Source organism: Trichosurus vulpecula, chromosome 7 (genome assembly GCF_011100635.1).
Source record: "Trichosurus vulpecula isolate mTriVul1 chromosome 7, mTriVul1.pri, whole genome shotgun sequence".
Lineage (NCBI taxonomy): Eukaryota > Metazoa > Chordata > Mammalia > Diprotodontia > Phalangeridae > Trichosurus > Trichosurus vulpecula.
In genome coordinates this window covers 104671811-104696870 of record NC_050579.1, presented here as the reverse complement: position 1 = coordinate 104696870, position 25060 = coordinate 104671811, and the positions used below count along the sequence as shown (strand labels likewise).

General features: G+C 37.7%; 1 protein-coding gene across 2 annotated transcripts in view; it reads right to left on the bottom strand.

Annotated features, from left to right (window-relative positions):
* The window catches only part of SYNE1 (spectrin repeat containing nuclear envelope protein 1), a 593153-nt gene that overhangs the window by 9461 nt on the left and 558632 nt on the right, over positions 1–25060 (bottom strand). For both annotated transcript variants that reach the window (XM_036766002.1, XM_036765999.1), the window contains 13 exons: positions 21636–21818; positions 21076–21213; positions 19458–19649; positions 18634–18967; positions 18108–18176; positions 16285–16427; positions 13473–13599; positions 11953–12164; positions 8444–8644; positions 4785–4913; positions 3447–3659; positions 2376–2468; positions 691–749 (listed from right to left, as the gene is read on the bottom strand). In XM_036766002.1, coding sequence (XP_036621897.1) covers positions 691–749; positions 2376–2468; positions 3447–3659; positions 4785–4913; positions 8444–8644; positions 11953–12164; positions 13473–13599; positions 16285–16427; positions 18108–18176; positions 18634–18967; positions 19458–19649; positions 21076–21213; positions 21636–21818 — 2093 coding nt within the window. The remainder of the gene's footprint in view (positions 1–690; positions 750–2375; positions 2469–3446; positions 3660–4784; positions 4914–8443; positions 8645–11952; positions 12165–13472; positions 13600–16284; positions 16428–18107; positions 18177–18633; positions 18968–19457; positions 19650–21075; positions 21214–21635; positions 21819–25060) is intronic.

Sequence of the window (25060 nt, the reverse complement as noted above, 5' to 3'; positions counted from 1 at the left end):
CCCAGAGCGAAGCAGATGCAAGCATTCTGCTAAGTGTCAAGGACAGTTAGTGATATATTAATGTGTCGGCTACAGAGGAGCTGAAGGCAATGCCAAAGAGATAAGGTGCTAAGGATTTTTAGATGAAGTTACCCAAATTCTGACTTTTCATTTTTTAGAATCTCAAGAACCCAAAACCCACAAACTGAATAAAATATTAAAAAAAAAATCAAAAGCTGGGAGTGGGGAAGGGTGGGAGTGTTAGTATGCTTTATTCAGATTTGTGGGTTCTGTAAATGGTAAAATATTGCATTGTTCGATCACCTGTCTTAATGTAAAATCTAGAACTAAGAGGATGATAAAAATTATTTGCCACGAATCCCACAGTGTTATGTCCGCACATGGTCTCTATGTTACACATATAAAGGGTCACCATCTGGCAAAATATATCAGAATGGTGCCTGTGTTGGGGAATGATTTTCTTTTGTGTGTGTGAGGACCAAGAGCTTTGTGTCGTAAAATCCACAGTACTTTGGTATTTATAAAGAAACCCAAACTTTTGCCAACCTGCTTACTGAGGGCAAGGGTTTTCTAAAATAAGAGATCCCTTTACTCTGAGGGCAGATTAGATGCAGGCTGGCCCCAATTAGGGCATTTTCCATCATCCTCTTGCAGTTCTAGAACAGTGTGGAAACCAGGAGAATAAGGTACCTGCTATGTGGATTGTTGACAGAGGGTCCAGGCTGGGAGAGACTACATTTGCCCCGTGGCTGTTTGCAATGAATAGGGGGTAAAGAAAGAAGAATGTTCAGTCCAGGCAAATAAAGACAAGCTACTGATGAAAATTAAACTAAAAGTGCAGCAAAGGAAAACACAAATCAAATGAGGTGATCAATACCCATGAACCAAGGAAACTGGCTTTTCTTCTGCTGAACAAATGAAATCAATGTCCAATTGCTTAGCATTTATTAAAAGATCCATGAAATCTATTATTACTCTAACCACTTCTATAGGAGTGGCACAATTTTATTTTATCTTAGTTTTTAGTCATATATTTTGGTATAGGCTGTATTCAAGAATTTATTCACATTAGTCAAGAAGTTCTGAGTATTCATCTATGCTGTTTTTCAAGGTAAACAAAGGACCTTTAGAGTCTGGTCTGGAAAATGTGGATGTGGACACACATGAATGGAGTTGTAAAGCACATAAACCAAATAGCCAGATGATAAAGATGAATATTATAGATTTCTAGTTGGCATGTTTTTAACTAAATGCTTGTCCACTTAAATTTTATATGAATTCACTTTATCATCTCATTCAGTTATATTTTTCATCTTCTAGAATGTTGAAGTGTCCATTTTCCCCTTCTTGGTAGATTAATAAAACAATAACATGAGATTGCCTTTTAAAAAACTGTTTAAAGAACCAACAAGTTAAATACTCATTCTAGAGGCTGAAATGGAAATTACTGAAAAGCCAGTATTCCTTCACATTCTGAAACTAGGATCTACAGGAAACTAGTGAATGTTGCAAAAATCAATTTAAAAAAGATGATAAAGTTCACCAGGACAGAACTTAAATGCTTATAAAAAGTGCAAATGAAATCAATATTATTCTATGAACTAAGGAGAATGGGATAATAATAAAAACCAACAGAACTATAAAACAGGACAAAAAAAATCTCTTGTTACATACGAAGATCAAGGTATAAAGGGCAGCGGGGACAGAATTAGCTATTTTTGTTTGTTTTGATCTGATTCTCAGTTGTTTCAGTGGTGCTCAGGAACAAATCAGGGTCACTTGCATTGATACAGGTGGCCAGAGAGAGCCACCTCTCAAGTCACCACAAGTCTTCTAGGCCAGAAGCCAGGCGCAGCTTTGGAGAACAGCTTACCTGGTAATTTAAGAATTTTACAACCTTATAAGGGAGATTTGTAAGTGGTTTAATAAAATCATTAGGCTCAATAAATCAAGAGCCTTATTAAGACTTTTTAAAAAAAAGTTTTGATGAGTCTTTTTTAGTTGGCAGCCTGATCTTTTAGCTGAAAAAATGGTAAAGAGGAAACAAGCTGCCAAATGGACAACTGAAAACCCTGCTAGAACTGGTCACTTGAGCAACAAAAATATCCTGCACACCAGCCACACTTTGAGCCCTGATTTTTTTAAAACTTAAAAATAAAGATACTATCTTCTATTACTAATTTCATGCAGGGTAGAAATGCAGCAGGATTGAGGAGGCAATATTAAACTGTAGGAAAACCTCTTGTGGGGGAAGGGGGCACACCATTTGCTTTTCCCTCATGAAAATGCTGTGAACCCTGTTGTTGGCTGCAAATACTATTACTTCCTAGTGTTTCCTCCTTAGGGCTGAGAGAAGATAGTCAGTATTAATTTACCGTTTTCTGTCTGTTTGGGGTGCTTCTTCCTGACACAGGACTCACAGATCCTGAGGTGTCGAGCTCATCAGCAGAAGACCAAGAAGATAAATCCTATTAAGATTGAATTTGGTTAGATAAATCTCAGAACTCTCTGAATATCACCAGCCCAAGGGTTAGGGTGTGGGAATCTCAGACTTTTAGTATATTTTAATAAACTACAGATTCTAATAGTGAGGTCCTTAGGACCGGAATTTGAAATGGGCTCTGAAGATAGTCTATTTCTCTTCGACATTTTATAGGCCAATTTATTATCTTAAAATTTTTTTCAACCCTACTGGGGATTTCCTTAGTAATCTTATGATTTCATGTTGCAAAACAATAAATGTGGCTTGTGAAAGATGACAGACTTACAGCTAGGCAGTGGCTGAGACCCTGAGGGAAATCTCACTCATCTGGGCTTTGTGACAAAATCACCTAGTAGTCCATTTGTGGTGTCAAGGACATTATGTTATTTCTGCCATTGCTATTATTTGGGATAGATTTATATGCTTATAATATATGCTTAGAAGAGAATAAGAGATCTTGTATACTCATGACAGGAATTCACAAACGAATCTTTTAACAACACACCTTCCCTCCCTCCCTCGTTTCCTTTTTCCCTCCCTTCCGTCCTACCCTCTGTCACTTTCTTTTTCCACAAGAAATTAATTTCCCAGCCCTAGAAAGGGGCAGGTACTTTGCTTGCTATAGTTAATCAGTTCTTTCATAAAGAGAAAGAGAAAGGAGTGGTTCAAAGATGAACTCTCTGTGTTCCTGGCAGAAATTTTACTGCTAAAGTGATTGGTACTCATACATAAAAATATAGTTGGGTTCTGTTATCCCTTTGTGAGTGAAAAAAAATATTTCTTTTGGACCTAAAAAATCCCTAAGTCTGTTATATCAGGCCTTTTCCATTCTGATAAATACTTTTTATATAGCTGGATTTAAAGGCACTCTCAGTTTAAAAGGAGATTCTGTCTTCTAGATACAAACTATACAGCAACTGAAGGAGAACTAAGCTGTTGGCATATTGATGAATAAGAGACTTACCAGTTGACTGCTTGATATATCTAAGATCTTCTCGAGGTCCTTGATATGACGACTAACCTCTTTCAAGAGTAGTTTAAGTCGATTTCCGATGACATGGACTTTTTCTTTGGCTTCTAAGCAGTCTTTTCCTTCAGCATTAACTAAGAGTTGGCAGGACATGTCTTGCAGTGATGCCACCTTTAGTTGGGACTCCAGCAACTCACGTCTGATTTGCTATTTACATAGTAAAATATTATTTTTTCCCCTATGAATTTTCAATAGATATGGAGTTTCCTAAAACTTGGAAAAATAACCCTTTAATCTAGGACAGTTCTGAGCCCATGCAATGGAACATCATATGAGCAAATAGAAGGGTCAACATGATGGCCATAATAGTACAAGCACTGCTTGGATGGGAGCAAAGAGTACAAAGTGATAGTTTTACCCATCACACCTTGCTGTACGATCTTGGGCGAACCACCACATCTTATCCTGCCCTCGGGTTTTCTGTGTGCAAGATGAAGATAATGAGCCTAACTACCTCACAATGCTGTTGTGAGGATCGTATGAGTCCATGAATGTGAAAAGGTTTTAAAAATATAAAGCATTATATGGATATGTAGCATTTTTGCTACAAATTTATTTTTAAAAAATCTTCAAGCTGTGAATATAGGAATTATTCAGGCTAATTCTATTCCTGGTGCATAGTCGAACATTTTTAGGAGGGAGTGGAAGATTCACTGTTCGCCATTAATGACTAATGCTGGCTGAGGGAGTGAGGGTGTTCCCAGTGAAGTCTGGTAGGCGTGTGTTCCATTCGTGGATCTGTCTAAATTCCAGAGGTGATCATTATCATCAATAATGCAGGGGAAATGCAGTGGTAAAACTATGCAGTTTCCGAGAATCGTATTAGCATTCAATTGATAGTTACTAAGTCCTTAAGTTAAGTTAACAGGTTGTAAATGAGATATAACCTTTTCAGGTATGCAGAAAGTTGCGAGCACAAAAACATTTTCTTCTAATGGAACATAAGAATGCTTTGCCACCAAAATCCACTACTCCTTATCTCCACCCCAGCCTCGTGTCCCTCCCCCCCTCTCCCCGTAATAACTGTGAATAAGAGAAAGGGCAGTCACAGACATTTTACAAACTGAACCAAGAACTCTGAAACTCAATTCCAGTTGGTGGCATGCCCTGTGAGTATACTTAGCTGTAAAAAAAAACTTGGCACTAAAAGGGCTTGAACTTAGAGACTAAAGCACAAAGGGTAAAATGCTTGGATTCTGCATTATCTTTCTTTCCAGTGAAATGAAGAAACCTTTTTAAATCTCCTCCAGAGGTTAGAGTCAAGCATCCTACCATAAGCATCTTGTGTTGGTCCTGAAGTACTTCTGAGTCGAGGTTTGGATTAATAGGAACGATTTCATTTTTTCTCCTGTCAATGTTCTCCAACCACAGAAGCAATCCATGGCTCATTTCATGGAAATCCTATAAAAAGAATGAGAGAATCTGTAATGACCTTGAGCAATACTATTATGACTTCTCTCAACCCACCTGCCCACATACCCACATCTACACACAGATTTGGGTCACATCTCTCTTTTTTAATTGATGCATTTGGCTAGTACTTAATGGACTACCTTCTCCTAACACCTTCATTTTAATGGCAGGCATATCATTCTTCCCAGATACAAGGTTCTAACTCACCAAATGATTTGAAAGGGTTCCTGTGTCTCCTAGCACATGTAATTTATTTTGTTGTTTAATCATTTAGTCATGTCCGACTCTTCATGACCCTGTAGACCATAGCTGTCCATAGGGTATTCTTGGCAAAGATACTAGAGTGGTTTGCCATTTCCTTCTCCAGTGGATCCTTTTGTCGGGAAATCAGAGGTTAAGTGATTTACTTGCCTAGGGTGACATAGCTAGGAGGTGTCTGAGACTGGATTTGAATTCGAGTATTCCTGATTCCAGGCCTAGTGCTCTGTCCACTGAGTCACCAGCTTCCTCCTCTAACTTGTTATCTGATTGTAATTTAGATACAGGCAAGTTGGAATCCATATGTTTAAGGGCTAAAAGAAGAGTACTATACTTATTCTTGTGTTTGTCCCATGACCTCAGGGAAGTGATGACATGACTTGCAGTTGACTTTGATTTGAGTGAGGGAGGACTGGGCAAGGTCACCAGCCTCACTTTCTCCTCCAGAGCCATTTGGGTCCAGCGGCCCAATATTCACCAGGACGACTAGAGATGGCCAGGGATGCATTGGGAGACCCTGGGTCTTTTAGGCTAAGGTCTTTTCAGGTTCTCACACCCATTTAGTGAATAAGCCTCTTTAAGAAGTTAATCAAGGGATGGCCCCTTTAATCAAAATAAAAAAAAAAATCAAACTGGGAGGGGAAGACCCTCAGGGTTCCTGGCCAAAAGAGAAACAGTTACTATTTAGTATTTACTAAATATTTAGTATTTAACTAAATATATTTAGTAAATACTAAATACTACATTTATATATCAAGGAAAGAAGAGATTCTTCCAGTCATTCATTCAAAGCTTATCTTACCTTTAAAACACCAACATCCTTTAGGCACCCAGGTTCTGACTTTTCCTTCACCCTTGTTATACCCACATCTAATCAGTCACCAAATTCTATTAATTCTCCTCCACAATATCTCTTGCTTCTACTCCCTTTCTTGCCACACATACACACATATACACATGCATGTGTGCTCATGGACACACAAACATGGCCATCATCATAGCTCAGTTCGATTACTATTATGAGAGGCAGGTTAGCATGTTTGACAGAATGCTGGAGTTGGAGAAGGGAAGACGTGACTTCAAGTAATGCTAACACCTACTGGTTATGTAATATAGAAAAGGGATAACAATTCCTTTTAGAGCTGACAGAGGATTACTGTGAAGCTGGAGAGAATTTCAACAAAAAACAAATAAAAAAGCAATTGTGCAGAGAGGCTGGGATCTCTCTCATCGTAATAATGTTGGAAGGCACTTTGTAAACTTTAGAGTACTACATAAGTTTCCTTTGTTGTTGTCATTTTTTAGTAGTCCCATTCTAACAAGGCAGCTGCATCAACTATCATGCTTCCATGCATTTCTGCAGCCTTAGAATGCCTTCTTAATGTCATCTTTACCTGTCAAAATGCTTTTCTTCCTTCGAGGCTTGGCTTAGGAATCACCTCCTTTATGACACTTCCCCCTCCCTCATGAGAATGTTCTTTGATTCTTCAATATTTCTACCATGCTTTGTTTAGTTTTCTCCTTTTCCCTCTTAAAATTCTACCCTGTATTAGATATAAATATATAGTATTGCTTCTGTAAGGACTGTGTTTTTCATTTTTGTTATCTGCAGAGTCTAAACTAGTGCCTTGTCCATAGTATTGCGTAATAACAGCTTACTGAACTGAAATCTCATGCAACTCCCTTCTCGAGGGCAGCCAGGTGGAATAGTGGATAGACTTGAGTGTTGGGCCTGGAGTCAGGAAAACTTGAGTATAAAACAGAGGCTTACTAGCTGGGTGACCCTGGGCTTAATTTCTATTTGCCTCAGTTTCTTCAACTGTAAAATAGTAAAATAGTAACACCACCCTCCCAGGGTTGTTGTAAGGATCAAACAAGATAATATTGGTGAAGCGCTTGGCAAAGTGCCTGGTATATAGTAGGTGCTACATAATTGTTAGCTATTTTTATTACTGTGGCTTATGATTGTGACACTTTTTCATGTGCTGTACTGCTGTGCTATATAAATAATTCATGTGTGCAGCTTTATTATACAAACTAATCCAGGCTTAGGGGGTGGGGGATGGCTTCTACTTCCCTCGAGTCCCCCGTAGCACTCAGCACACTACCATGCATCTAATGGATGCTTTACTAGTATTTCTTGAATGGAGGAAATTCATTTCTTTAGAATATTTGAAACTATGAAACTAGCCTTTCAAATATCCCATAGGAACCATTTTTAATCCTTCAGCTCTATTGAAAGCTAGGGGCCAGAGGTATAAAAAGTCACGTCATGGAGGTGACTGTACTTTCTCAAAGGCTGTACCAACTCCAGCTAAGCTAGGCAATTAGGTGGCACAGTGGATAGAGTCCTGTACTTGGGCTCGAGGAAGAACCTAGTTCAAATTCTGCTTCAGATACTTGTTAACCTCTTTCAGTCTCAGTTTCGGCATCTGTAAAATGGGGATTATAATACCTACTTCACAGGATTATAAGGATGAAATGAGACTATATGTAAAGCACTGTGTGTAAACCTTGAAGTGCTTTGTAAATGTTAGATACCACTGACATAGTTAATGATTATAAGCTGAAATCAGTCTCACTAAGCTCGAAAGGTCTGAAATGCAGACCCATCCACAGTTTTTTACATAAGAAGAAGTGTAGCTAATGTCGAGATACATCACCCAAAGTTTGGCCATCTGATGGTGAAACTTGAGGTCAAACCATCTACGAGGGCATACAGAGAATGTGAAATATAATGTGGAAATAGTGATGAACCCACAAATCTTTCTAAGTATTGAAACATCTAAGTATTCCTTCTGTGCATTCAGACCCTCAAATCATAAGGAATTTCATAAGCTCTCAGTCCTGGTACATCTGTGTGATTTTGAAGGAAAGGGCTTGGTAATGAGTCTTTGACTAAAAGACAAAAACAAAACAAAAACAGGATAAGACCTGGACATGTGCAATCTCTGACTAGATTTATACCTTAAAATACTATATTAAAGAGAAGAATTATGTCACAAAAGTAATCCTATTCATATTAGTTTTAGGGAGAAATTGCTATCTTGTTAATTTAAAACCTAACACATGTACATCTGAATTAGGGACTGTTTTTTTCCAGGGACATGTTGCAAGTATTTTGTACTGGTAGGACCTAGAAAATTATGAAGCTCATATAAATAGGTTGCCTTTTAAGTAATGGGGTGGGGGGAGGGAAGGAACTTTCTGCCAGATGCCCCTCAGTGACTCTCGAGGCTAGAAGGAAGCCTGATACAAACCTGACATTGCATTAAGGCGTCCTGCAGTAAACTACGCCAGTCTTCTAGCAAACTGCACACTCGGTCCCAGCGCATGTTCATTTGGGCCAGTCGCTCTTGGAGTTCCTTGCTCTCCTCGCTATCAGACTGTGTGAATTCTGAGCTGCACAAGTTTATGGAAAGGATGATAGCTTTGCGGTGATCCACTGCTTTCTGAAGCTCCTGTAAAGATGAACCAAGCCAAAAATCAAAAGGAACAACCTGAATAATGAAATGTGTGTTCTTCTTCTTCTGAAGTGATTTTATCAGCTCCCATGGGTTCAACCCTCACCCCAACAGAGATGATTTCCAAATCTACATATCCAGTCCTTATTTCTTTCTCAACATCAAGTTCCACTTCACCAGCTACCTGGATATCCCACAGATATGTCAAATTTAATAAGTCCAAAACAGAACTCGTTATCTTTTCCCCTAAACCTACGGATCCCTCCTACCCTCCTTATTTCTCTTGCGAACAACTCCATTCTTCCATTTACTCAGGTTTGGGACCTAGGACTGATCCTGGATTCCTTACTCTTACTCAGTGCTCATAGCAGTTGTTAAGGTTTGTCATATCTACCTCCACACCATCTATCTCATCCTTTTATCTCTCACACAACAAATTTGAACTCAGATCTCCTTTACTCCTAGGTTCAGTGTTCTATCTGATGTGTCGTCTAGGTTTGTGAATTGGGGATGATTCCACTTATTTCCTACATCACAGCAAAGTTGTGAGTTCAGTGCCATTATGAAACAGCATATAAATGTGACCCTTCATCATCCTTGTCATCATCGTCATCCTCAGCCTCTCCTAGATTCACTCTTGTCCGTAGTAAGTACACCTTTCATCTCTGGTTTTCATATCAAGAGGTTAAGAGTTATGTCTATGTAATACCAAAGCAATTAGCCAAATTAGTCATTTTATCTGTCAATCAGTTCAATTTATTGGAAAACAAAAAACTAACAACCTGGGACAAATTATTTCTTTGATTCTTTGAAAATAAGAAATGTAGTGTCTAGTTTTTCAATTTTCTATTGTTGTAAGCATTATGTAAGAGGAAGTCAAAGGGATCAAGAAAGACCACAGAGTTAACCCAAAAAGAGATTCCCAAGGGGAAAGATGGAAAAGGACTAGTGCGGGGAGGCAAAGCACTCACATACCATTAAATCTGACCTAATTTCTTTGAGGTCTAAGGCAACCTCTTTATTTCCATGTCATCTCTACAGGATCTGGTTGCAATAGCAAGATTGGTTCCTATATTTTATAGATACGACTTGAAACAATTTACTTAGAAAAAAAGGCCTTAGATAATTCAGATTTTTTAAAAATTCATCTTTAGGAGATCACTAGGATATAAAGCTAGGTACTCATTCCCTCTCACTTCTTATTATTACAAAAGCTCCCTAATTGTCCTCCCCGCCTCTAGTCTTTTCCTCTCTTCAATCTATCATCCACACACACATATATTCCGAAATCACAGGTCTGAGCATGACTCTCTCCTACTCAATAAACCTCAGTGGTTCCTTATCACCTCCAGGATAAAACACAAACTCAGCTATTTGCCATTTAAAGCCCTCCCAGGGCTGGCTCCTACCTGTTTTTACAGGCCGATTTCACACCCTTCTTCACATTATTGCTTCAGACCATTGTTGTTTTCAGCAGGTATTGAAAAAGCTATTATCAAGATGGTTGCTATTATATGACCAGGACAAAGTCACCAGACCAATCACTATGTCTCAGTTTCCTGATTTTATTTCTTCCCTGAGCAAATAATTAAGTCTATTTTGTGAAGTGATGATCTCAAGGCATGATTCACTATATTCATTTCTGACGGTCATAGGGTCACAGATTGAGAACTAAAACCAGCCTTGGAGATCACTAAATACAACCTCCTCATTTTATACATGAGGAAGTTGAGGCCAATGGTTTGCCCAAGGTCACAAGATAATAAGAATAATATTATTATTATATAATATTATATAATACTAATAAATAATAACACAATTATATACTGTATAATAATATGACTTATTACTATAAACCTATATAATAAATAATATGATAATTACAATGTTATAAAATAATAGATGATTGCTCAAAGTCACAAAGTAATACTATTATTATATGGTATTATATATCATAATACTATATAATACTAATAAATAAAAACACAATTATATATACTGTATAATATAATTTATTACCATAAACCTATATAATAAATATGATAATTACAATACTATATAATAATAGATAATGATTGCCCAAAGTCATAAAGTAATAATATTATATAGTATTATGTACCATAATACTATATAATACTAATAAATAATAACACAATTATATATACTATGTAATAATATAATTTATTACTATAAACTTACATAATAAATAATAATATCATAATTACAATGCTCTATAACAATAGATAATAATAATGATTACCCAAGGTGACAAAGTAATAGCCGTATTGTTATTATTACTATTATAACAAAAATTTATATAATGCTTACTATGTGCCAAGCATTTTGCTAAGAGCTTTAAAATTATTATCACACTTGATTCTCACAACAACCCTGAGAGATAGGTACTATCATCATTCCCATTTTACAGATGAGGAAGCTGAGGAAAACAGAGGTTAAATGGGTCACAGAGCTAGGAAGTGTCAGAGGCCAAATTTGAATTCAGGTCTTGGTGACTATTATCCACTGTGCGACCTAGCTGCCTCAGTAGTGAGTTAGAAGAGATGGGATTCAAACTCAAGAGTTTTGAGGCCCAAACCAGGATTCTTTCTAGTAAGATACAGTATAAGGGATGATCGACTTCAGAGTTAGAAATCCTCAGTTTGAGGATCCTTCACTTGGGATTGAGTTCAGGCACTACCATTTAGTAGTTCTATGATGTCACTTCTCTGGGCTTCAGCTTCCTCATCTGTGAAATGAAACGGTCGAACAATATGTTCTTGAAGCTTCTTTCTGGCTGTAATGAGTTTATTTTTTTCACCCTCACGGCCTACATCATAACTATGATGATTAGTGGTTCCTTGTAAATGGGAATTTCGTATTTCATGGCTGCCTCGCTGGCTGACTACAAGCCATTTGAAAGAAGCGTTCCTTTAGACTTGCAGGAACTGATTCAAAATGAGGAAAGCAGGGCCAAGAAAGTCATCTTCCCAATGCCTATGATAATGTAAAGGCTAACAGCACTAAAAGCAATTGCACTGTGATGAACGATAATGAATGTTCTCAGTCCTGGCCAACTGATAAACAGTCTTGCTTCCTCTCAAGGGGGGCGAGGGACCACGTATCAGGCACGTGTCCTGGCACACAGTGTCAGGAGTGGTTGCTATGTCTGCTGACTTCACTCTAACACAGTCTGCAGGTATTGTTCTAAGGGAGTGTCCAGCAGTGCAGTGATTAAAGGGAAAGATTATGGATAAGCACAGAAAAGGCAAGGCTGAAGTTTTTTGTATTTTTTTTTTTAAACCTACCTTTAGCTTTTTGATTCGGAGCTCAATGGTCTGAATGTCGGTGCTGAGATCCAGACGCTGAAGGTGTTCTAGCTCCTCTTCAGTCTCCCCCAGCCAAGCCCAGATGCTGTTCAGGTCAGAGTTGAACTGTTGCCATTGCTGGAGGTGCTGCTTCATTCGCAGCTCCTTGCTCAGGGCTTGGGCCTGGATCAACTCCCATCGATCGATCACACCTAAAGCAAGGCATTTCAGGGGCACGAGATTCATTAGCACATGGACATCTTGGGCAGACACACTAAGACTCACTACATGCATCACTTGAAACTAAAAGAAGAGCAAAACCAGGGAGGAACTGAAGACAAAGATAAATGGCAAGTGGACAGCAGCATGGCGTCATCAGATTCAATAGTTGTGGTCCAGAGCAATTCATTTTGCTTTTGTGCTTCAGTTTCCTCATCTAAGAAATAAGTGGGTTAGATTCTGTGACCTCTAATTCATCTAGGTGGTGCAGTAGATAGAACACTGGGTTTAGAGCTAAGACCTGAGTTCAAATCAGGCCTCAAACACTTATTAGCTGTGTGACCCTGGGCAAGTCACTTAAACTTTGCTTGCCTCAATTTTCTCTATAAAATGAGAATTATAATAATATCTACAGCACAGGGTTGTCAGGAGAATCAACTGAGATAATATTTGTAAAGTGCCTGCCATAGTAACTGACTTATAATAGGTGCTTAATAAATGCTTTCCTTTCTTCCTCTTTCTTTCTTTCTTTCTTTCTTTCTTTCTTTCTTTCTTTCTTTCTTTCTTTCTTTCTTTCTTTCTTTCTTTCTTTCTTTCTTTCTTTCTTTCTTTCTTTCTTTCTTTCTTTCTTTCTTTCTTTCTTTCTTTCTTTCTTTCTTTCTTTCCTTCCTTCCTTCCTTCCTTCCTTCCTTCCTTCCTTCCTTCCTTCCTTCCTTCCTTCCTTCCAGACTTGATCAGGGGACCCCATTTCTATTTGAGTTTGAAACCACTGTATTTTGCATCTGCTGCTCTGCCTAGTTTTAATTACACAGAAAGAGATGTCCCCACCCTGGTACCCCTTGGTGTTTTCTCCCCCTTACTTTTCTACCTCCTTTTGTGTATTGTCTCTCCCTCCATCAGATTGTAAGCTCCTTGATAGTACAGACTGTCTTTTATTAATTGTATTTCCAGTGCTTACTACGGTGGCTAGTACACAGTAGGCATTTAATGCATGTCTACTGGTTTGGATCAGATTGGGTGGGACATGAACAATATATGTAAGTATAAGGAGGGAGATAACACATTTGGATGCCTGGAGCATGGGATGGATGGACACAGTAGTCTTTATCTCTCCCTCCTCCCCACCTCCCCACCCCAAGACGATCATCACAGTGAGCAGAGAAGCTCAGAGCACTGACTAGTGCAAAGTCAATCCAAGGGGCATGCTGGAACCCGTGCTTGGAAAATGTTCATCCTCTCAGAGCTTGAAGGGCTACAGGGTATCCCATTTCCCTCTCACTTTTCAGGAAGGTGCTACTTACCAGATGTTTGCGTTTCTGTGCTATTCAGGTTAATGAACCCAGATAATTTCTCCTCTTCTTCTTTCAACTTGTGTCCCAATCTCCTCACTGAATCAATACTCCCACTGCACTCACCCAGCAGTTTCATCTGTTTAAAAAAGTACAGTCACAAAACACAGAAATCCCCACAGGTCTTATTCACACAGAGTATTCTAGACATAAGGACAGAAGAAAAGATTGATATAAAATGGACACTAGTAAGGAGCTTTGTGCCAAAGTCCACACCTTCTTTTTGTACCTTCTTCAATGCTATGCACACAGTAGGTGTTTCAATAAATAGCTGCTGAATAAATAAGGATAGAGGATAGGCGCTGGACTCTACCAATGCAGGTTGGCACCTTCTTTTCAACTAATAGCTTTGGAAAGTTGTTTAAAGAAGAGATGTCAAATATATGGTCCTCAGTCTGCAAACAGTCTGATCATGGTCCAAAGGTAATTGGGAAATAGTTAACAAAATAAATAAAAATACAATAAAACACAAATAATATTACATTTTAAAACTAAGTCACTAGGCAGCCTGCAGAGAACTTGATAATCTGTAGATCAGCAGTCTTCATTTCTATTTGAGTTTGAAACCACTTTCCCAGAATACTTGGAAGTTAAGTGACTTGCCCAAAGGCATAACTGATATGTGTCGAAAGACAAGACTTGAACACAGGTCTTCTTAGCTTCAAAACTGCTTCTCTATCCACTATGTGACACAGCCTTTGCTGAATAAATATTTTCAAAAATAGGTTTTGACATTACTAGTTTGTTATTTGAAGGATACACATGTGGCAAAATGTACATGTATGTATGTCTGTTTCTATAGGCAAAAAAAGTACTTTAAATCTTATTTCAGTCACATCAAGTTGCCTATGTTCTCAAAATTCCCTTAAAATTATGGACTGAATATGTAGTGTAGTGAACTAAGACCTGAACTGAGATGTTCAAACTCAGCCTAGAAGCTGGAACACACCATAGCATCTTAGCAGGTGACTTAATTTTCCAATTTCTTTAACTCTGAAGTGGGAAGGGCAAAGCTCCCCCCAAATTTCTCAGAAGCATTTTATGTACTGACTGATTAAAGTGTTTGGGAAGCATAAAAGCCACACTGACATCAGGATTTCATGCTATTTTCTGAAAACGTTAAAACAACGTACAACATATTTGAAGGCTTGTATTTTACTCTCACACAACACTTCTAATTCCATTTTTATGGAAAGAAGCAAGTGGACAATTTCAGGGCTGCACTGACCACAAAGCATTATTTTTCAGAGTCCTTAATGGAGTGTCACCAAACTAACTTCCCCTCTTCAACAGACTTGATAAATAACCTTATTGGTCCCCAAATTGATTATTTAGTAGGGTTCAGGTGTGACTTAATGGGTGTGAGAAGAGCTCCCAGGGTAGAAAATTTTTCTGCTAGGGCAGGTCAGCAACTCATGTATGTAACTCATAACTTCAGACTGTTGCTGGGGGATATCAAGAGGTTACATGACCTTCCCAAGGTCACACATTTAGGATCTATGAAAAGCAGATTTGAATCCAAATCTTTGAGACAATAAGGCATATTCTCTCTCCTGCCTCTTCTGGGTTCTCAGTCTAAGGGCAGCCACAATAGATGACGTTCTTATTTGTAAAAGGAAAGAGTAGCACCTTTATCAGCTAAAATGGAGCAAAATGAAACTTGTGAACTACGACTTTTCTACCACTAGTAAGAAAGTTATGGACTCCAATACACTAGCTAACTAGTAAGAAAGTTATGGACTCCAAATATACTAGCTAGGCTCATTCTCATCCTTTTCCTCAACCGATCAGCTGAAAAGCATATCTTAAGTGTCTATTATGTTCTGGGCTCAAGAAAGAGAACCAAGGTGCCCTGGAATAGTTGCTATGAACATTGGTAATTTGCATTTCCCAATATATCTTTCTGAGGGGTCTTTTGGATGTATGTAGCAAAAAGGCAGAGAACTCAGAGGTGCTTTTGTTCCCTGGTTGGTGACAGACAGGGAACAGCAAATTCCCTGAAAAATAAATGTCTTCATTGCCAGCTGGGCACAAGGCTAAATGATGTTACTGCAGATTTAACTACAGTGGCAAAAGCAATAGGTAGCAGCGGAAATAGCGGTGTACTGTACTAGTCTTTACTAATTCACTTCCATGGTCCATCATGTTACAAATCTCAGAATTATTTTCTCTGACACATTAAAGATATTAAAACATCCATAATAAACATTTTATTAAGGGTAATTAAGTGAATTAGTATAGCCAGAAGAGGAAACAGAAATTTCATGCCTCGTTGATAAGCTTGATTTAATAAATCACCATTTGAATTGAGAAATGAACCAAATAACAACTTGGTCCTGAAGCATCTTGTAACTTTCATTAAAATAAATCTCAAGAGATATTGAACAAGTCAGGATTGGATAATGATGATGATATATTTAGTATGATTAAAAGTAAGCAGCAGCTAGGTGGTGAAGTAGAGCACCGGCGCTAGAGTCAGGAGGATTTGAGTTCAAATCCGACTTCAGATATTTGACATTTACTTGACATTGACAGGTGACCCTGGGCAAGTCACCTAACCCCAATTGCCTCACCAAAAAAAGTAAAAGTAAAATCGAGGTATACAAAAGGTAACCATATAAGGTTGCTTTTTTGGGTGATGCTTTATGTGATCCAGGGAGGCATGGTATTCAGAAAACTGACAGTTCTTGGACTTTGAACATGCTGTATTTTGTAACAGGGATTCTTTCAAGGGATTATGAACAGTGATAGTCATGATACTCACATATCCTTTATAAGTAGCATCCAATTCAGGTCCTGTGGGTGTTTTGCTGCGGATAATATTTTCTGTTTGTTGCATCTGAAAACGGCTGGCATCTAGGGCTTTATCGAGCTGTCGGATGTGTGATTCTAAGGCTCCTGGCTCACCTGGAGTGTGACCATAAGAAAAGTGATCTTTAGCGTTATTTTTTTCCAGTCCAGGTTTTACATTTATGGAAAAGTTTAAGGATTTATTCTCAGATAAGGAAGCACAGAAGTGGCACGTGAGGGAATTATAAAGCAAATTTAGTAGTGACATGCTCGTGTTAGAATTTTTATTCTTTTTAAGAAAAATGGTTAATCTAGTGATTTTTTCCCCTAACACCACTGAAGACCTTGATAGTTTTACAGATAGTTTTGTAATCTATTGTGAAAACACTTGTGACTCTTCACCCTTTTCTGGTCTGATCCTCTGAGAAGCTGGATTCTCAATGTGTTTGGTAGGAGGCCTTATTAAACATACATGAAATGCTGCAATGGAGTCCACATTTCCCCTTCCAAGTAAGAGAAAATTGCCTCTCATCAATTCTCTTAGAGAACAGAGGGAGTCCATAGCTTGCATTATTTTGTCCTTATACATCATTCTGGGGAAGCAGTGCAACTGCATTATTTCTTTGAGGGGAAAAAAGTTAAAGCCACCAAAAAATAGCCATAAGTGGCTTGTATTGAAAATCTGAAAGAGGGCCAGGAGGGAGTAAAGCTTTTACCAAGCATACGGGCATGCTGTCACATGCTTTTGAGAATGCTGGATTGTTTGCCTCCACTGTTCAAGTTACAACACTTTTTGAAAAGAAAAAAATAGAATAACTCTTTGCCGTAGCCTGTCATCTAAACAGTAGCACCATTTACCAACATACAATTGCTATAGAATCAAGTGGCATTTTTAACTGGAAAATGATTTTTTTAACGTAGGGGGCAAATCATCCAACATGGAATTAGTTATATGGGATTATCAATTTAGATCTATACAGGACTTTAGAGATCAAGCTCTTTTTTTAAAAAAAAAAATTCAGTTATGTTACATTATTTGGTCCTTGTATCTCTCATTACTGGTAATCTATTAAAACTGAAATTTAAACCTAATTCTGCATTGTCCTGAAAGTTAATGACTCTGAGCCAATTCCTAGCTAAGTAAGAAATCAATCCCTCTGTCTCTCTGTCTCTCTCTCTCCCCTCACCATGAAAATTTCCTTAAGAAATCTGTTTCTCTTTAAAGGAAAACCCAAGGCTCCAGATGTCGTTAAATGGATCACTGAACTAGAATTCTTTCACCTAATAGAACTAATGAATTAAAATTTTAAAGCACCAAAAATAGGATCTTAGGGACCAACAGGGCTAGCATTTCTGATTTTGCAGATGAGAAAACTGAGATGCTGAGAGGCTGTCTTACCCAATCTTATATCAGTAGCTAACCACATCTAGGAAGAGAACTCATGGCTCCCCAGTCCATTGCTCATCTCACTACACGCTGCAAGCTGCTGCTATTATAGCTGCAAAGGGGCTACAGATCATCTTTGCTTGTCCTTAATAATAGTCGTTAGTATCTAACATGTTGAGAAGGTGCCATGTCTCGTCTTGAAAACCTTGATAATGAGTAACTAGAGTTCTCTTAATAATGAGTAACTAGACAAGCACCTTCTAGCAGAGAGATAAGAGAGAAAAGTTCTGCATTAACATGCTTGTGCCATAAGCTGAGCAAGGTTGGGCAGATGTGCTAAGAGAAGGAGATTGTTACAGGTATGGGTGAGAACTTGGTTCTCACTATGCTTAGGCTGTTTTCATGCCTACCAGAGGTATTTCTGATTGCATTTTCTGTGAGTTTTACATAGGCCTCAGGGCTTTCTGGGATCACTACATCTGCAAAAAAAGCACAGTCTAAGTTGATTTCTAAGCACTGGAAAGTTCATTCTCCTTATGGAGGAAATAATTTTCCTGGGAGGGAGGGAAAAAAAGCAAGTTATCAGTTGTCATTTACAGTGTGTGTCCTTTGGAATACAAAGAAAGAGTTTCAATTCCAGAATGCCCCCTGTAGTGAAGAGCTATAAATCACAGCAACAGTATTTCTTTTCAGAAGAGTCCAACAGAGTCATAGGAATCTCCCCTAGGAATGAATCTACCATTTATAAAAGGTAACATATGACCATTCCCCTTTAGTAACTGCTAATTAAGTACAGGAGTAATTGTGCCCTCATGTACAAATACCACTGATTTTAGAGGAAAGAAAATGGTCCTACGCCTCCAAATCCAGGATCATTTATACATCCTTGCTGGGATTTAGATTTCTTTCCACTTTCTTTAAAATAAGTGCTCTTACCTGCTAGACCCATAGCTCCCCGGAGGTAGAAATCTTTGTCTTCTTGACCCTCTTCATCCTCGGAAGTCAGGGTTCTTGAAACCGCCGATTCTAGGTCACGACTGAGGTCGTAGTCATGATCCCACTCTAGAGGGATGGAGTCCACACTTGCAGGGGTGTCTCGTCCTGACCTCTCACTTCGGAGAGGCTGGGGGAGTGAAAGTGAGAGGTTGGAGAATGGATGTGGGGAGAGCACATTGTCTGCAGACTTGTCATGCCAGTGGATGTCAGAAAGATCTGCCGATTCATCCAGGTCCAGCTCTCTGTCAGACAAGTCATGCTCATCATCTGTCAGCTAAAAGTAAAAGCGACACCAGCCGTATTAATTTCGTTTCCTATTCCCTCTTTCCTATTTCTCTTCTGCTCACCTCCCCCTGCGCCCCCCCCCCCCCATCATGTTCCTAGCTTAACTGGGAAAGTATAAGCTTCATACAACGAGAATGAACACAGGTAGAGCACAGGGGAGGTAACAAATGAACAGGCACGCTAGCAAATTCCAAGCTCATCTCTAACACTTATAAATACACACATACAGCCCAACCTCCCCCTACCACATACGTATAGTTTCAGTAGTTTCCAGATCTTCAAACATGAAAATATCAGTTTTCAGAGAGAAAAAGATCCACCAAAATTTTATCATGACTCTTCCATTGAGTTACTTTTTTCTAGTTAATTATCACTCTATTTTGATCCTTTGGTAGGTTTCCATATCTCTCTCTGACAAGAGTTGAATCCACTTAACAAAATTCAGAGTGTTATTAATAAGAGCTTTGAATGCTACGTACAGGAAGGCGAATCAATTTCTTATGGTATCGTTCTACACGACCAAAGACCTCCTGACAGTAACGCCGGAGTTCATCCAGTTCCTCTTCGATGACAGCTGCATCCAATGGTTCACTCTTTTCAATCAGTTGTTCTCCTTGGGCAATTATCTGCTCAATTTTATGGTGGTTCAGTGAAATTTCCTGCTGGAATGCCTAAATTGCAAAAAAAACTGCATGTAAATGTCATTGCAAAAATTCATGTGAAATCATTATGAACTGTTTACATCTTTTAGTTCATTATAGGGAATTTGGCCATGAGTCTATTATATTTACTCTGCACAGGCATAATTGGAGACTGCCGGAGACTTCCTAGAATAGACAGTGAAAGCAAAAAGCCAGGTTCAGGTGCCAGGAGTTGAAATCACCAGCTTTCATTAAGTAGAACTCTCCTTTAAGTGAAGGGGAAAAAACAAACAATAACAAAACTCCCCTTAATTATAGCTACTTAATACACTTTTGTATAATAAGGGCATAGATTCAGAGCTAGAAAGGAATTACTCAGTCATCTGCTCCAAGTCCCTGATCTGGTAGTGAGGAAACTGAGGCCCAGAGATGTTCTGTCACTTGCCCGAGTCACACGGGTGGCAAATGACAGAACTGCATCAGGTGGGCCAGAATCAAGTCTTCTGATCCTGGCCAGATTGAGTGTTCTTCCTCATGTACCAAGTTGTCTATCAACATCTATCTGCTTTCTTATAGAATCAGAGAAAAATATCTGGGAAGCCAACTGAGGAAAATTTCCATCAATTCCTATGATGTAAAGCAGATATTCAGAGCAATGTAACTGAATTGGAGTATTTTAGAGAAGTAATAAACGTGGTTAAAAAAAAATAAAACTTTCCTACAAAATGCAAGCAACAAGGGATAAATTGGTTGGATGATAACCAATACCAGAAAATAAATGAACAAACAAACAAAATAAACCTTTTCAGAGGTTTAATGCTAATACAAAATGTTTAGTGTGTACTATGATAATTATCTATGATCATAGGAGAATAGTATCATTGAGATAATATATAATCCATCATGTCATTGTGTAGATTTCACTTATGCCATCCTAGACCATTAGGTACTGAGGCACTTAAAAATCCCTTGAAAAGAAGTCTCCAGAACCCTTCTTGGTAAACCATTTAAGTGCATATTAACTTCTTCTCTTACCTTATCAAGACCTTTCTCTTCCAAATTTGGCTAATTTCCTCTTATTCTGTCATAAGTGACAATGAAGAATTACAAGGTTTAGCCTTGAATGGAAGGATTATTTTATATTATAAATATTTGAAATGATCAGAAAAAATTAATTAGTAGTTTAGATGAAAAAAAAATTGTGACCTGAAATCACAATGAAAGAGTGCAGAGAGGTTAAAAGAATTGTTGCATAAGTTGTATAGTGATTCAGTAGATTCCATTTAAAAAATATTAACTAGCAGATTGCTGTCAGTCTTGAAACCAAATAAACAGTTAAAGGCCTATCTCCTCTCTTCTTCATTCTATCCTACAAAAGAGGTACCAGAACTAATCTTCCACAAATTCTCTTTTATCCCTCTCCCATGGAAGACCTGAGCCACACACAATTTCTTACCCTGAGTTGTTTTATTTTAGCTTGAACATCACATTCTGAAAAATGTTCAATGTTTGTGAGCTGTAGATCCATCTCTGTTAGCCAGACCAGAATGCTATCACGAGCTGTCTCAAACTCTTCACGTTGGCCAATAAAATGCTGAGAGGAAAAGGAAAATAATGTTGATGTGTGGTGAATGTCTCTTCCTAATGAAAGCCTGTAGATCAGGGGTTCTTAACTGGTTTTTTTTTGGTATTATAGAATGTTCTGGCAGTCTGGTGAAACCTATGTACCACATCTCAGAACAATATTTTAAAATTCATAAAATATGTGAGGTTACAAATTACTAATTTATTGAAATATAGTGATCAAAATATTAAAAAAAAATCAAAGGCACAAGGTAAGAATCCTTACTCTAGACCAATAGGTAGAAATTTCTTCACTTTTTTCCTTCTTGTCCCTTACCCCATCCCAATTCCCTATAATATGGTAAAATTAGAGATATTTAACATAAACTCCTTTCTGATAGTTCACTGCTTGCCCACAACATCTCTAAGTTAAGAACAAAGTGTGAGAAACACCTTGAGTCTGCGCAAGATGGAGGTGACACGCTTTTGTAAATTGTCCCATCTCTGGTTGCCTTCATGGACCATCTGTTTCAAGCTACAGGCAGAGTCAGTACGATTCTCACGGGCCAAGCGTCTATACTGTTTGTTGATCAGTTCCAGTTGGGTAAGACTTTCATGGACTTGTCGCTGGAAAGCCTAACACCACAAAACAAGATAAGAATAGTATCAAAATGCCATTATGTGAAAAGTTCTACATAAAAGTCTGTTGATTTTCCTCTTATTGTCACAAGTTCAGGAGCAGGTTAAGTTTTACTATTTATCTAAGAACAAAGTACAAGTTCTAATGACGAAATGTTTCACTTACAAATAAAATGTTAAGATATCCAATAACTAATTTAAAGTATTTCTCTGCTAAAGGTGTCTATGGCTTCTTAAAGGCTATTCTCATAAAAGGCAAGATATGGAAGGTGCTAGAAAGACTGAGTATGGGTGCAGGAATGGAATCTCTATCTATGGCCGAAGGGATGAACTGAGCTAAGTCTGGAGAGGCTCATCACCAGAAAGTTGCACACCAGATAGAAGTCTCCAACCCCTGCTCCCACCAGAGCATCTTGGTGCTGCAGTGGAGAGAATGCCAAGACTGGAGTCAGGAAGACTCAGCTTCCTGAGTTCAAATCTGACCTCAGACACCTATTAGCTGTGTGACCCTGGGCCTTTTAGTCTCAGTTCCTCATCTGTAAAGTGAGCCGGAGAATGAATGGTGAACCACTCTAGTAGCTCTGCCAATAAGACCCCGAACATGATCACAAAGAAGCAGACGAGACTGAACAACAATAGGGATGGTACCCACATTGATGAAATCATAGATCCTGAGTACTGAACAAGGTATAAATGTGCTGCCTTTCATCTCTTATTGGAGGTCTTTTCAAATATATGTCACCTCCATAAAGATAATTTGGAAAAGCTATCAAAAAGCCCTATCCAATTTCAAGAATTTAATATCTTATTAGGACTTGAAGGGAAAAGAGTTGGAAATCAGAGCATATTAGGGAAAAGACAGAATGCTTCAATAAATAAAAGGTAATGTAGGATTTTTCTTTGAACAATTTTTCAATTTTCTTTATTAAATATAACAAAAATACTGCTTGGCTGTTTCCTTCTAAAGATTATAAATAAAATAGAAATGGAAATTCATTTGGGGCAATAAGTTTGTTCATACCATGAAGCAAACATATAAGAAAAATATAATGAAAAGTGAATTACTCTTGATCCCAATAATTGAGTGAATACAAATCTCTTATATATGATTTTAAAATGCCTGACATTTTTTTTGGTAGAAAATCAGGCAAAAGAGAAAACTAAAAATAAGCACTCATTAGTTCAACAGATCTCCTAAAAATCAGGATGTAATTCAGAAATTACCTTGGTTCTTGAATACTTGTGCCCATAAAATAAAAGTTAAATTGGCACTCAGGGAAGCCACAATTATTTATAAATTTCCATAAATGTATCCATAGCTATACAAATTAATTATAGACTTAAAAAGTGAAATTTTTAAAAATAATATTTTCAAATAAATCTGCTGATATGTAAAGATTATTCTTGTGGCTTTACAAATATTTTAAATATGTTTAAAATGGACATTTAATCACAGTCACTTTATATTCTAGCTTATGTCTTATGCATATTGCATAATATGCACTATCAGACATTCCATCTGTCCTTTAAAATGTAGTCTATGGTATTAATTTAATGATCAGCTTATGGCATTTTAACATGAAACCAAAGCATATACTTCTGTTCGTTCTTGACCAGGCAAGAGGAAGACAATTCAATGATTAGTGTGTACATTTGAATCTCATGGCCACCATCAATGTATTTCATAATTTAGTGTTCTGCCAAGTTTCTATCTCTATAATTATACTCCTTCTAAGACTCCTATTAGTCTTTCATGTACAATCACTCTACTTGATTTTCCATCCTATATTGATTCATATTTCTCCCTCGCTAAAGAGTGGAAAGGAGGAAACAGCATTTGCTACCCTTGAAGAGAGAAAGAAGAGAGAAGTGATACTCTGTCATGGGTAGGCAAGCCTCCACATCTCATGAGACCTTCCTACTTGACTTCCCTTAAAAATGGTATTGCACATTTTCCATTGACAAAAATTTCTTTCTTTGCTTTTGTTGTTTATTTAATTTTGTAATAATTTCTTTTGCTTAAGAAAAGCTCCAGGGCTCAAGCATATTGAACTATGTTGTCACAAAAGGAGCAAGAAATAGCATGAAATACTAGCTGTGTGACCTTGGGCAAGTCACTTAACCCCAATTGCCCTGCCTTCCCCCATCCAAAAAAAAAAAGAAATAGCATAAAAATTATCTAAAATTACTGTTATACTAGGATAGGATGACTAGAAAAGATTTTACCCTTAATGCAAACTGACTGCAATGTACCTTTGTGTATACGTATGTCTGTGTATGTATATGTATATACACACACACATATATAAATTGTATTATGTTGTGTGTATGTGTGTATATATATATATATATATATATATATATATATATATATATATATACACACATATATATCACAATAACCTCAGGGTTCACATGAAATGGCACAAAACCTCTTAAAGAGCTTAGTATTTGGTATTATTTTCAAAGCTTTTGGTCCTAAGATGAATTAGGATTTGCAAGAGAGCAAATTTTCACGATCCATAGTTTAAGAAGCACTGAGTCTGGCATAGATAAATAGTATTGCATTCACTCAAGGATTCCAATAGAACTTTTATGTCACATTCCCAGTAGGTGTTGACATGCCTCCTTTTTATGCATTCTTCTGACTTTCTATGTATATGTGTTACCTTTTCTCTATTACATTATATGCTCCTCAAAGGAAGCAACTGTATTCTTTATGTCTCCTTCTAGTGACTTGATAAGTATTCAGAGAAATGAAAGCAACAGGGTTTCCAGTCCTATTTTTTAGTATCTTGAGCAGTCAGAGGCAAAAACCTTTAATTGCAACTGATTTGAGTAAGATAAATGCTTTAAACTATTAGTTCAGGGTCCACGGTTTTTATTTTTTTCAATTAGTAATTATTCCTTCATATCTTTCCATTAATATCAAATGAAGGGAGAGGAGTGACATCAAATTGAAATAAATAATGTTCAGCTGTGAAAATGAGAGACAGCTGAAGGGTTGGAAAACGAATGTTTCATTAGATAGCAACTGATGGAATGGACAGAGGTTTGAGAACTGGCAGCAGACCTGGAACAAATTATTGAATGACTCCATTCTTAATGCTTTTTCATCTTCGCTTTTCACCCCAACTTTAATCAAACAAATGCCAAGTACAACCTAACTTTTATTATAAGCGAATCACGACTAAAATGTTTGGCTCAAAATAAGGGGAAAAAAATCCTTGTTTTACCTT